The sequence below is a fragment of the Trachurus japonicus genome, chromosome 21 (genome assembly GCF_045865225.1).
Source record: "Trachurus japonicus isolate A0001 chromosome 21, Traja_1.0".
NCBI lineage: Eukaryota > Metazoa > Chordata > Actinopteri > Carangiformes > Carangidae > Trachurus > Trachurus japonicus.
In genome coordinates this window covers 16355541-16368785 of record NC_140927.1, presented here as the reverse complement: position 1 = coordinate 16368785, position 13245 = coordinate 16355541, and the positions used below count along the sequence as shown (strand labels likewise).

The 13245-nt window shown below is 45.1% G+C and overlaps 1 protein-coding gene across 6 annotated transcripts in view; it reads right to left on the bottom strand.

Moving 5' to 3' along the window:
* Positions 1–349: 349 nt before the first annotated feature.
* Positions 350–13245, bottom strand: part of LOC146964954 (protein TANC1-like) — a 97150-nt gene continuing 84254 nt past the window's right edge. For 3 of the 6 annotated variants that reach the window (XM_085765600.1, XM_085765602.1, XM_085765605.1), the window contains 11 exons: positions 12797–12982; positions 11939–12017; positions 7074–7207; positions 6739–6862; positions 6443–6618; positions 6117–6249; positions 5509–5538; positions 5291–5382; positions 4703–4849; positions 3199–3299; positions 350–3085 (listed from right to left, as the gene is read on the bottom strand). In XM_085765600.1, the coding sequence (XP_085621726.1) occupies positions 1468–3085; positions 3199–3299; positions 4703–4849; positions 5291–5382; positions 5509–5538; positions 6117–6249; positions 6443–6618; positions 6739–6862; positions 7074–7207; positions 11939–12017; positions 12797–12982 (2820 nt within the window). In that variant the 3' untranslated portion in view covers positions 350–1467. The remainder of the gene's footprint in view (positions 3086–3198; positions 3300–4702; positions 4850–5290; positions 5383–5508; positions 5539–6116; positions 6250–6442; positions 6619–6738; positions 6863–7073; positions 7208–11938; positions 12018–12796; positions 12983–13245) is intronic. The other 3 variants (XM_085765601.1, XM_085765604.1, XM_085765606.1) reach the window with 1 other exon arrangement.

The following is a 13245-nucleotide window of genomic DNA, read 5'->3' as shown; positions in this document are numbered from 1 at the left end:
TCTCTGGTTTTCCTCCGTTTCTTTTTTTCCTGGTCATCGGTCCATGTTACTCCCTGCATCCCCCAGGCCAGTGGCTCCCAACCTTTTTTCCCTGAGGCCCTCCCCCTATCTACAACTTCTGTACAGATGCATCAAAAGAATAAAGTGATCCCAGGTTGGGAACCATTGGCCCTAGACCACATGCGGACATAAAACCCCCTGTTCAGTAGAACTTGTACTGTTTTAGTCCTGCTTTAAATACTGAACTGCTGCGTGGGCAGTGACCAAACAGCTGCTTAATGTTCACATGATAATTCAACGTCCTCTTAACTGAAGCAGTCAGTGTTGGAGAATAAGTCAGCAGACTTGATTGTTTTTTTCCTCAGAGGGTCTTTATTTCTCTCTCCCATGATGGCTATGGCAGTAATGTTCTATTACAGTATGTGATCACAGCTAATAAAGCTCACAATACTGAAAACATGGCAACAATTGCATTTAATGTACATATTAAAATAGAGGGGATGGCACTGTGCCCCAAAACCATTTCTGTTTTTAAAGATTTTTTTTTAACTCTGTAATATAAACTGCAATTGTAGCATGCACTTAAACTCAACATTATTGAGAATCATAAAATGTCTTAGTAGCTGTGCAAAAATAACTATATAAAATATATTGCTTTTACAATTAACCAAGCCATTGGCGCTGTAAATAAATTAAACTAGACAGCAACAACAAGCAGATACAGAAAGGATTTCAACTCAATGTTAATGGTGATTTATATAATGTACAAACATATTTAACAAATGCTTTTTTTTTTTTAGAACCTTTAACACCATTTGAACAACAATGTGCATAAAACTCAAAATACACAAGTCTGAACCTGTCAATACACTTAACATAGACCTTCACTGAAAAGAAGTAAAAGTACATATTTATATAATATACACAAGGATCTATAACATCCTTCGTAAAACACAGGAATGCCCGTCCTTCAGACTTTCTTTACCCTTCACTGAGGACTTTCTCTTCCTTACTTCTCTCTCAGCACCATGGACGTAATGAACACAGTTCAAACCTCTTTTTCCACTCTGTAATAACATTAAGCTGTAACTGAATATGTTGTTTTAAGCGGCCTAACTGTATATAAAGTGCTCACTGTCACTGTTTTCGTTTTGATAAGGACTGTACAGTACACGTCCCGATACTTCCTTCAGTGCAATGTCTCCAGCTTGGCTGAGTGACGGCGGACGTGTTGTCGTGTAACAAGCTGACAGCCACAAGCGACAGGTTGGGAGGAGAGAAATCTGGAGCGTTCAGTAGACTGTCTGTGTTCACACAGGGAGACAAACAGCTTGTACTGTACTTTTTTTTACAAGGTTTAAAAGTTAAAACTCTACTCTGTCTGGGGCCTGTTACAAAAATTTTAAACAACAGAGTTTTGCTAGTGTGTGTGCGTTGTGGACTGCAGGAGAGATAAAACATACATCTCTACACATTCGACTCTATAAATGAGCGCTTTGGTTTCATTGAAGCTACGTGAATGGCAGGATTATCTCGGGCTAAGCCAGGCTGCTTGGGCTTACTGTCGATGAAAGTGTGCGGCATCGCCAGCGCTGGCTTGGACTCTTTGTAACAGTTGGCGGCTTGGCAGAATTTCTCTGTGAATTCCTTGGCGTGCATGCCGTTTTGTAAGCTACTCATTGCCATAGCACCCTGAGGTGCCGGAGGTTTGTGCTGCTCCTGGTAAGTGCTCACTGTTTTGGCGTAAGGCAGCTCGCAGTCAACAGGCTGCAGGCCCATCGCTGACATGTTGTGACACACCAGACCGTCGGAGGAGTGGTTGAGCCAGCTGCGGCCGACGGACTGCAGGCTCGGGTGACTCTGCAGGCCGTGGTGCTGCTGCTGCTGCTGCTGCTGCTGCTGCTGCTGCTGCTGCTGCTGCTGTTGGAGCTGCTGCTGGAATCGAGCCGTCTTGTCAGTGATGCCCATGAAGGGTCTGGGTTTGTACTCTGTAACAGACGCGGCCTGCTGGCTGTGCTTCGTCTTGGTGCGGACGTCGGGTCCCAGCTTGCCGCTGTCTGATAGGCTGCTGCTGGACGCCAGGCTGCTGGTGGAGCTGGACACGTGCATGCTGCTGCTGCTTCCTCCGGCCTGTGATCCCACCGCGACACACATCCCTTCTTTCCCCGCGTCGCCGTGGTTCCCCTGGAGTCCGGCGCCAGGGCAGGCCAGCCCGTCCAGAGAGGACGCGGAGTGGGCGGACAGCCGGTCTTGCCCCGCGCCCTTGGAGCTGCCGCTGCAGGACGTATAGGAGGCCTGGGCCGAGTGGAGGCTCTCGCTTTCACAGCTGTGACCCATGGAGGCGGAGGCCGCCGCCATGGACACGCGGTTCCCGTACACGGGCTCGTCGGCCGGGGGAGGCAGAGGGCTGATGTCGATGCCCGGCCCCGGCTTCAGCATGCTGGACATGTGTCGGCTGGGTAACGGGCTGGATGGAGCGTACTGAGATTTGGGCCCTCCCGAGCGGCCCCCCGCGGCCCCTCCCCCGGCCTGCATGGAGCTCATGTGCTGGTTGGTCTTGACTATCTGGGCCTGCTTGGTGGGCTGCAGCACCAGGCCCTGCTGGGCCAGCGCCTCGCGGTGCTCTCGGGGGTAGCGGTGAGGGGGCGGCCTGCTGGGGCCGGGCGGCGAGCTGGGGGTCAGACTCTGACTCTGATGCCCCATGCTGTTGCCGACGGGTTCAGAGGGTAAGACTCTGTTGTAGGAGTAACTGTTCTGTGACCAGCAGGCTTCAGCTGTCCGCAGAGCCGACCCCTCCTCCTCCTCTTCCTCCTCCTCCTCCAGGATGTCTCGCTGGCCTTCCCCGCTCCGGGCAAGGCTGTGCTCCGAAGGTTCCTCCTGCCCTTCGTCCTGCTCCTGGTCCGACTCGTGGCCTCCTGACGCCTGGCTGGAGGCGGCCGCGGCCCCGGCCAGGCCTCCTTTGGTCTGCGTGCGCTGCATCTGTTTACACTCGTCCTCCACTCGGGCCAGCAGACGGCGGATTTCTCGGTTGTTGGGGCACAGCTTGGCGGCTTCGTGCAGGTCGGCCAGCGCTGCTGTAAACTGCCTGTGGATGTGAGAGTGAGAATAAGTAAGGACATCGTTACCGCGTCCACAACATGTTTTTCAGCATCGGCAACCACAGCTACAGCAGCCTGGAGCTGTGCCGGGTAGTTTTACCTGCTGCTTCTTTTAGCTCTGGCGCGGGCATAGTAGGCCTCATAGGATTTGGGTTTCAGCTCCAGTGCTTTTGTTGCAAACTCCTCAGCCATCCCAAAATCCTACCAAATGAGGAGAATAAATAAATTACAGTTAAGAGCTGGTACTTGGTCTTTCTATTATAACTGTTGATTTATAGGATTTATAGATAATTGTTTATTGATTAAAACATGCACAGTGCACTGAAAAAGTGATCTGTTTTTTTTTTTCACATTTTGTTTGTTGAAGCTTTTGTCCCCTCATCAGTCTACACTGAGTATCCCATAATGACAATATGAAAACAAAATGAAAGATTCTTTTCAACTGTATTAAGAATTGAAACCATTATATATCACATTGACACATGTACTCAGACCCTATGAAACTGGACATTTAGCTCAGGTCCCTCCCATTTCTCTTGTTCATCTTAGAGATGATTCTACACCTTGACTCAACTAAATTCACCCTGGCATGATTTGGAAACACTCTGATATGCACTGTCAGCTGTAACACATTATACAGAGCAAAAACAAAGCCACGAGGAGCAGCGAGCCGGCTGCAGAGCTCAGGGATTGTGTATAAACTCAGATCTCTAAAGAATCTGCTGCATTACAAACAGAGCACAGAGGCCCAGAACTGGCCACCCAGTCAAACTGAGCATGCTGGGGGAAAAAGGATCTGGGTGAGAGAGATGTTGAAGAACCTGGTGGTCACTCTGGCAGAGCTCCAGAGATCTGATGTGGAGATGAAACCTCCAGAGGGACAACCGCTACTCTACTGATCTGACAAGATGCTTAGGATTTAAACCTGATAATATCCAGGGACAGAGGGACTGGACAGGGGACTGGTTGTGGGGAAACTGAACAGAACAAAGTATGAACGTCTCTGGAGACTTGAAAATGGCTCCACTGACAGAGCAGAGACAGCCAGAGCCTGCAGAGGAGAACGCAGGCCAAGGTCTTCAAAGACTCAAAGCTGTGATCGCTGCCTCGATGCCTGAGTAAGAACTGAGTAAAAGGTCTGAATACTCATGTCAATGTGATATTTTAGTTTCTCCTTTTTAACTTGTTGTTTTTGTGCAACATTTGTTAAATGTTGCACGTAAACCAGCTGGTCTTCTTGGGAGCTGGGAGCTGCTGAGAAGACGGTTTGTCCTCTCGTCTTTAAAACCACCAGATCAAAAGTCAGTCAGACTGTGAGTGAGTGAGGCAGCAGGCTGGCACACAGGAAGAGGAGTTCACTGCCCAGTGCATCTGCAGTTTCCTGGACATCTGAAAACTAACAAGCTTCCCACACACACTCAAATAGCTCTAGCCACTGATTTATTCTTTTCTTTTTAACAATAGGGGATAGTTATCTCTTCTTCTCCAAATATCAGTTTAACAATACCTCGTGATGTTCATTTCTTTGATAAATAAAAATCTGATGAGTTATTTAAAGTCTGTAAAAGACTGCGCTGAGAATCCAGAAAGGGAAAGAGGCTTACGTTGGTTTTTCTGCGACAGCGGGAGAGATTGAGGTACAAGGAGACTCTTAGGTCTTTAAAAGCCTTCAGGTCATCTCCAAAGCCTTCTCTAGGAAACTTCCTCAGGGCGTACTGGTACCTCTGGGCTGCCTCTTTCATCTTCCCTTTCTGAAGGACACATGGAGGACAAAGCAAGCAGTGAGGAGGACAACAAAACCAGAAGGAAAATGGTGGTGGTGGGGGGCAGCGTATTCACCAGACACTCCTGACAATAGCCGAGCCCTCCCCTCTCATCAATCACACATACAGCACACACTCACACACACTCACACACGTTACACATGACTGGTTTGTCCTTTCTGCCACAAACCTCAATCTATTAAATGTCAGCCATCGATAATTGCTCCTTTGCTAAACAGTGCGGAACATACACATCCATTCATTTTCTACATTAAACTGAGGCAGGAAAAATAATAACAACTTCAATGTTACGGTGAACTCGAGCGCTCAGAGCTTTTTGCAACCTAAATTTGTCTTTTGGTGCAGCAGAACAGCTCAGGAACATGGAGCGTTTTCACGAATACAGTGATATACCATTTCTATAATCACCTTGTAAAGCAGGTTTCCCTCCTCCATCAGCTTCTGAAGAAGAATGATCAGGATATCTGGTTTGGAAGTAGCCATGGCCCAGGCTGCGTTCCCTGTTGGCGAAGAGCAGAAGGACGGAAGTCCAGAGAAGACGAGTTCAGTTGTTGTCATCGTTACCGACAGACGGTCACTGTATTCTCTGAATACTGGTACAAGGTAAAGTTACCTAAAGATTGTACCTGATCGATCGTAAGGTGACGTTCTGTAGCCTTAGTTTATTGAAAGCATTTGAAAAGAGAGTTAGAGGGGAGAGAGAGTGAAGAGAAAATAGGCCGTGCAACAAGAGTAGTCATTTCTAGGTAAAGCAGTAAAAGTGTTGTGAGACAATGTACAATTATGTATCATTAAACTCACAATGGACTCGTATTTTCAGCGTGCAGCCCGGAAAGAAAATTTAAGGGTCATGCCTGTTACTAATTTTTTTTTTCCCTGAGACAGCAGAGTGCGCCATGGATAAGCCACAGACCCAGATACCTCTATGCATGTCAGTTAGGTGATAAGTCACATTCTTAAATTAGCCAAGCAGCCCATGAGGGAGAAGAGGAAGGACACACACACGCACACACACAGACAAACTGAGAGGGAGCGAGCAAAGTGAGTTAAAAAAGCAGGAACGGCTACAGGGGTTGTTCCACAAAACTAGTCGGAGCTTATTCTTAGAACCGTGAGACACTGAGCGAGACAAAAACATGCTAAAAAAAAAACGCTAAGAATCTTTCTGTGTCTTCTGAGACGTGAACAAACTCGCTACAGTCGGTAATAAATGTAAACCAAGTTGTCGTCTTACCCAGCTTGGCCCCTTTCTTCAGCAGAGTCACCACCACCGACGTGTTGCGACAGCCTATGGCCCGGTCCAGAGGCCTCATCCCACTGTAGTCCACATGCTCTATCACCGCTCCTCTCTCCACTAGGTACTGGACCTACACGGGAGCACAGAGAGTTAAAAACACTCCGACACCGTGACCGCAGTTAAGAGCGCGGCTAACGCGCGGCCGTATGTGTTCAATAATGGCACTGGGATGTTCTCAGTTAAGACTTAGAAAGAAGTGTGTTTTTGTTTGCCTCTGCGTGCTCTGGCACATTCTCAACAAACTTAAACTAATTTAAACTCACAATCTCTGCGTCTCCGTAAAAGGCGGCGAGGTCCAGCGGCGTCCGTCCATTTTTGTCCGTGTGGTCGATGACCGCACCTTTCTCTACTAAAAACTCCACAACGTTCCTCTGTCCTTTTAAACAAGCCCAGCTCAGGGGCGTCAGTCCCTCCTTGTCCATCGAAGTTAAAGATGCGCCTACGGAGCAAACAATGGTCAAACACTTTTGGAAAAAAAAACACTGAATAGCTGATTTCAAACTGCTAAATGAGATAATGGTGAGTATCCTGTGGTGGATTTGACGTTGATGTGGCTCACCTTTAGAAAGCAGAAACTCCACGGTGCTCAGGTGACCCTCACAGGCTGCCACCATGAGTAGGGTCCTGCCCTGCTTATCACTGATGTTAATGTCAGCACCGTGCTGCAGCAGCGTCTCTGCGATCTAACAGACAGACAAACACAGTGTTACATGTGTGGAGCTCACACAGAGCTCCAGTTTGTTCTTTTAGCAGGGGCCGTGACCCTGTGTCTGGATAAAGTGTTCGACAGATAACACAATAAAAAAAAAATCCCCACAGAGAAGCAGAAACATGATGCTGTGGTTGTCGAGGGATACTTTCTCTGGGACAAAAGAGTCGCCCGGCGTCTCTCACCTGCCAGTGTCCCTGTCTGACGGCGCAGAATAGAGGAGACACCCCCCGTCTGTTGACCTGCTGCACCACTGCCCCCTGCTCCAACAGGAAGCCGCATACCTCCATTTTCCCGCGGCCCGCCGCCGCTGTCAAGGCTGAAGACAAGATGGGCACACACAGAGGAGAGAGTTAAAGTGAGGATAAGAGTGGAGTTTAAATCATCACTCAGCTGGAGAGGACACTGTAAAGCTGGAGGATAAGTGAACATGATAACGTGCACATTCCACTGAGACTTATACTGTTCTTGAGAGAGTATTTAGTAACCTACAAGTATGTGGAAAAGGAAAGGCTCGGATATAAATAGTCTGTGATCCAAGAACCACTCCCATTCTTCACAGAGTAGATGAGCAGACACATGCAGAATAATGTCTGGTGCTAATGAAGTTTAAAAACAGACAATTATATATTTTATTATGCTTATTAAACTCATTAAATTTCTGCTTAAAGCTCCTCTGGTTTTCTACAGAGATGAGGCGCGAGTCATTTTATGCATCAGCAGGCAAACATTACACAACAAAGTCAAACAACTGTGTTGAACAACCATTCTCATAGTTTGTATCTTCTTCAGACGAAGATTAAATAGAATTAACTGTGTCCAACTCATTTTAAACCCAAAGAGGGAAAAAAAAACACTAATGTGGGCTTGTATTTGGGTTTGTAAAGAAAACAAAGACAGATTCTTGCAATGTTCGATGCTGCTGATGCGAGGCAGCAGATGGGTCGGTCTTAAGTGAGTGCTGGTTTTCCAAACAGAGAGAGATCCACAGTGGGAATCAGAACAGACATGCTCTCACAGTCACCTCGGAGAGATTTAAGGTGCCGCTTCTGTATCTGACTGACATCATCCATCTGGATGAACAGTCATCAGAGCCAAACAACCCCGCCCTCCATCTGCTCAGAATATGGATATCCTCACACACAGCACGGTGAAGAACAATGACTGTGGTGCAGCTAAACTTAGACTCTGTGTGTGTGTGTGTGTGTGTGTTTCTTAGAGCAGCACCTGGGGTGGCCCTGGGCTACAACCAACACACCATCAACAGCTGCACTGTTTGTTGATGTTTTTAAGTTTCAACAAAACTCATTTCATTCATCAAAGTTCCTCAAGCTGGAATCCATTCACACATCCTCACGCCAAATTAATGGCATATGAACTCTGTTTCTTCGTACCAGAGCATCTTAAAGTTTCAACAGAAGAGAGAAAAGTCGCTTTTCAACTTTGGTCATTTGTTGTTTCAGTTCAACTTTCTGCCTCAGAATTATAAATAAAGTATTATCTTATCTTCTGTAAACTATTCATCATCCTTATTCCAGCCGTCCTCCTCCTGCTCCTCCAGCCCACCAACAACGCTGCCTAGTTGACAGTGTCTTTAGGGGGAGACTCAAAAACATGATTTACAAGCAGAACACATATTTATGCCCTGTTTCACCACTAGGCCGGGGCAAGTTAGCTAAAGCACACCATCACAACGACCACCAACAACAACGACAACAACATCAGCATCAACACAGAAGTTGAGATCTAGCAAAGCTGGAACTTTTTTTTTTTTTTTTCACGAACAAGTTTCAAATTATTCAAAATAAATTCAACCCACAGTTTGGGATTTTCCAGCTTGTCCGTGCTGATTTTAGAGATGCTTAAGCCTCAAATATATATTTTTATATCTCTGGGTTGGAATTCATGAACACCTTAATTGTGTATGATTCAATAATTGGCAAAATGTCAGTTGCAAAAGGTTGCAGGCTGTCTGTAAAAGGCATTGCATTGATGTAAAATGGCTCGCTGCGCCTGGAGATGTAGCAGATCTGAAATTGCATAAGAAGTTCATTTTCTATCTGCTTTGCCTCAGACAACCCCACATTGCTAAATTTCTTGACTCAGAGTTTACAGGTATAATAATAGTTCTATTTTTAAAAACACGGATAAATAAAGCCCAATGAGCTTTTCATCCAAAAATGGAAGTGTTGCTTCTATTAAAAATAAAAGTTCAGTTGTTTGTCACTTGCTGTGAGATTAAGAGCATCTTTTCCCCAAAGAGCTGCCTCACTTAGCTCATGATGCTGCGCTCTTATTACAGAATATGAACACTAAAAACGGTTTACATGTATTAAAGGAGCTAATATCAGAGCTGAGGCCTGAAGTGCATTTTGCAGATCATACACAGTTTATACATTTTAAAAAGAAAATGGCATAAAAACATCAAAACTCTATCAAGAGCAGTGAGCTGACATTCTCCAGAACCTGGAGACCACTCCCAGAGCCCAAGGTCAAACTCAACAAACAGACAGAAACTCTCTGATCACCGGTTAAGAATAACTCATGGCAGAGAAGTAAACTAACTCAATGTCAAAATGATAATAAATCCTGACTCAAATAAAAGATGTGTGCTGCCAATGAAAATGATTACTGTCATGGCAACAAGTGCCAGCAGTAATGTACACTCTGGCTTCTACATTTGTCATAAGATATTTCTTTATGTTGCTGATGCTGAACAGACCGGTCAGTGCTCATCTCTGCTTGCCACAGGGTAAAAACTAAAAAATGTCATAAGATTGTTTATGATTTATGAGAGACTTCACTTCTGCAACACAAGAAATTGTCGGTCTTTGCCTTGAGCCAATCCTGCTGCCGACTGTTCATAACAATAAGAGTGATTCTGTGCCGTTAAATAACCTCTCGTTGCATAACGGCGCAGCGCTTTGCATCCTGAGAGCAAAGTTAAAAAGATGAAGCTTCCACAGATGTACAATCCAATCTGCCTCTATTTAAGCAGTGGAGACAGTGGGACTATTTTGCATAGATCATATTACACAAAGATGTAATATTCCATTGAATTTTTAAATCGAATCAAATTTTCACAGAGACAGATTCGTATCTGTGGAAGCGAACGGACCATTTTCACAGGGATATTTCTGGAATTCTGTGGGTGTTGGTTTTTCTCCGCCTTAGAGCTCCGGCTACCACCAGGTTGGATTATTAAATCTGCCCGCTCAATAGCAGAAAAAGGATTTGTGGTGGAACTCAGAATTACTGCTGTTGTTTGCATCCAGTCAACATGAGCTGAGCTGAGGCATTACTACTACCTTGTAGTGATCCACCACTAAATATTCAATTTATGTCTGCAGGAAAAAAGTGGACCAAATCTAAACTGCGATCGTAAATCTATATACTAACTTGTTCACCTGACCAGTGACCTGCTATTTCATTACTTGGCAAGAGACGCTGGGTGTGATTTAGTGTCCATACTGTAAATAGAGCAGAGAGGTAAATGCTAGACTGCAGCCACAGGTGGCTCCAGTGTTTGAGAAAGTGTGATTACTATTATTCAAAGCAATATACCAGACCAAATTGCCCCGGCCTTGAAGCTCGGCGACATATCAGGTTCTGGAATAGGAACCGAGGCTTTTTGACAAATGCATTATGGTTTCAAATCTGCCAGGGCAGGTGTTGTGATATCACCAGACCACAGATTAAAGCAGAGGAGACGGGGGCAGCACTTCTGTAGAGAAATAATTCAGAGGGACGACTCTTTGTCTCAGGACTGTAATAAGGTCTGAAGTCCTGCAGTCATTTAGCAGAGCACAAGCACCAGCAGACCACAGCGTGGACAGGCTCTCCACTAATAGGCTGACCTACATTCCTGTAGCACCGATCATTTACTGCTAAATCCTGCTGGCTTACAACAAGAGACAGACACAAACAGACTATTATTAAAATTCTTCTTTTTGTCTATTCTGGTATGATTGTGCACTAAAAAAAAAAGAAGCAAAGCATCAAACCCTGTTGATGTCGAACATGCAGGGGTGCAATTTGAACATTTTCAGTGCCAGATCACTGAAATCTCAGAATAAAAGGGCCCATTGTGAAAGAGATAGATAATTACAAATGTGTCCATGATTTTTAAAACACTCTACCATAGTAATCTTATTTAAATACTGTTGCTTTGCAGTATTGTCAGTCAGTACTAAAGCTGGTAAACAAAAAGCAAAGCAGATGTTTACATTAATGAAGATGAGTCTATTTATCAGCACGTCACCAATGTACTGACTAAAGAAATCAAGATGGCTGGGTCCTTTCAGAGTGTGTGATGATACTGTCTTTCTTACTGTGTATTTTCTGTCAAACCAAATACTGCACACTACTACACTTCCTGCTTTTAGACTTCATGGTTTCCTGCTGCCACACATGGCTTTTGCACTATTACCTCAATCAGTCTCTAATGGCTTTTGGCCATTGACAAGAGTCACTGTCTGCAACATCTGGCAGACTGCCTCTCACTTTCTGCCATCACTTTGATCTAATCAGGAGAAACTTCCCAGAAGTCCAATAAACCCCGGTCCACAACCCACGGTTCAATTTATAACAACAGATACTTGTGAAAGTGAAAGTCGGTGGTTTCAGGCTTTTAACAAATATGTAATTCTGCAGCAACAGACATGCTATACCTACATGTGACAAGCAATACAGACAACAGATGGTGGAGTTACTCCAATATGTCTAAACTGTTGGCAGTGTCTTAACATAAAGCACCACAGGGATACTGGAGCTAAAATCCAGCAGCATGCTGGAAAATGATTGTTAAGAGGAAATGCTGTGTTGACCAAACTCTTAAGTGGAAACCCAGACTGTAAGTAATGCTTTTACCAGAAAGTCTAGCCCAGGAGAACCTGGAAGAGCCAGCGTTGCTGATAGCATTACTGTGGAGGAGAGAGATACAAGTCCTTCCACTGCAGCATGCAATTACAGCAGTGTGGTCCAGAATGCTAAAACAGCAGGCGATAATATGAGAGAGCTATGTAATGCAAAAAGATGGATGAAAACATACCTGTCTCTCCCCATAGAGTGTCGTGGCTATCAATTTGCACAGCATGCTCATTATTCAAAGCCAGCAAGCTGCTCACAACCTGCCAAAAAGGAACACAGATTAATGGCATACTGTTCCAGCACAAGATATCAAGTCAGGTTTCAAAAGGTTATGAAACATGCTAAAACAAAAAAAATATGAATAAATAAAAAATTAGATACAAAAATTGGATACTGCTGCCTGAGCAAATTATTACTAATTAATCACAGCAGACTGGAGAACTGCTGATCCCTGTGTGAGGTTACGTGAGTTGAGTACAATCTGATTAATACTTGAACTTTAATGGGGTCTCCTTCTACATGAGGGTTGACAGCTTAGCTTGGCCCACTTCTGTTATTCTAAGCCCGGCCTCGGGATCCCATCCCAGCTAACGAGGAAGCCAAAATAAACCTTGAGCCCACACTGCACCTGGGCACCTGAAGGCACTGCACTGTGATTGATCCTTGAATCCTGCTTTCAGACATGCAAGGCCGAATAACACTTCAAACTTTAATTCATCGTTACTGAGAACAAGATGTGGTCAAGTTTTAACAAGGTTTTTCTCTCTGCTCTTTGAAAAATCTGAAGTTCTTTGTCGAAGGTTGATGCTACTGTGCCACGAATCCAATGTGCGTTTCATTTTCACTGTGTGTACCGTACATGTACATAACTAGCAAGGTTTGTCTTTTATTTCAAGCATCCCTTTTTGTTGTGAGACACAGTTTCATTAACAGGAAAATAAAACCTCGCCCAAGTTTCTCATCATGTCCTCACGATCATCTTAGGTGTGAGGGGTGAACAGTGTGGTGAGAAAAACATGTGCACGTGTGTCGTACAGACCTGTGTGTGTCCCATGCTGGAGGCTGCTATCAAAGCCTGCTGTAGAGCTTTGTTCTTCAGAGCACAGTCCTGCTGCTGCCCCTCTGCACTCCACTCCAGCTCAAGCAGGTACTGGATAATCTCTGGGTGTCCTCGAAGAGCAGCATGCACCAGTGCACACTGGCCACTCTTATCCACGTGATCAACCTGGGCAGACACACAAGATTCTTGGCTTTAGTGGCACAGAGACACAGGAAACATTACCAACACCTCACGTGAATGAGCTGCATATGAGCCATGAACTACAAATTGCATCAAAGGGGAGCGACTGTCAGACTATAGACACAATACAGCACCGAACCCCATTAGCAAAAAAAAAAAAAAAAGACTGCGCCCACACCAGCTGAGCCGCCTGCTATCTGAGTGAAATATCCAAGTAAGTCAGATGATTAATAACATTAACTAACATG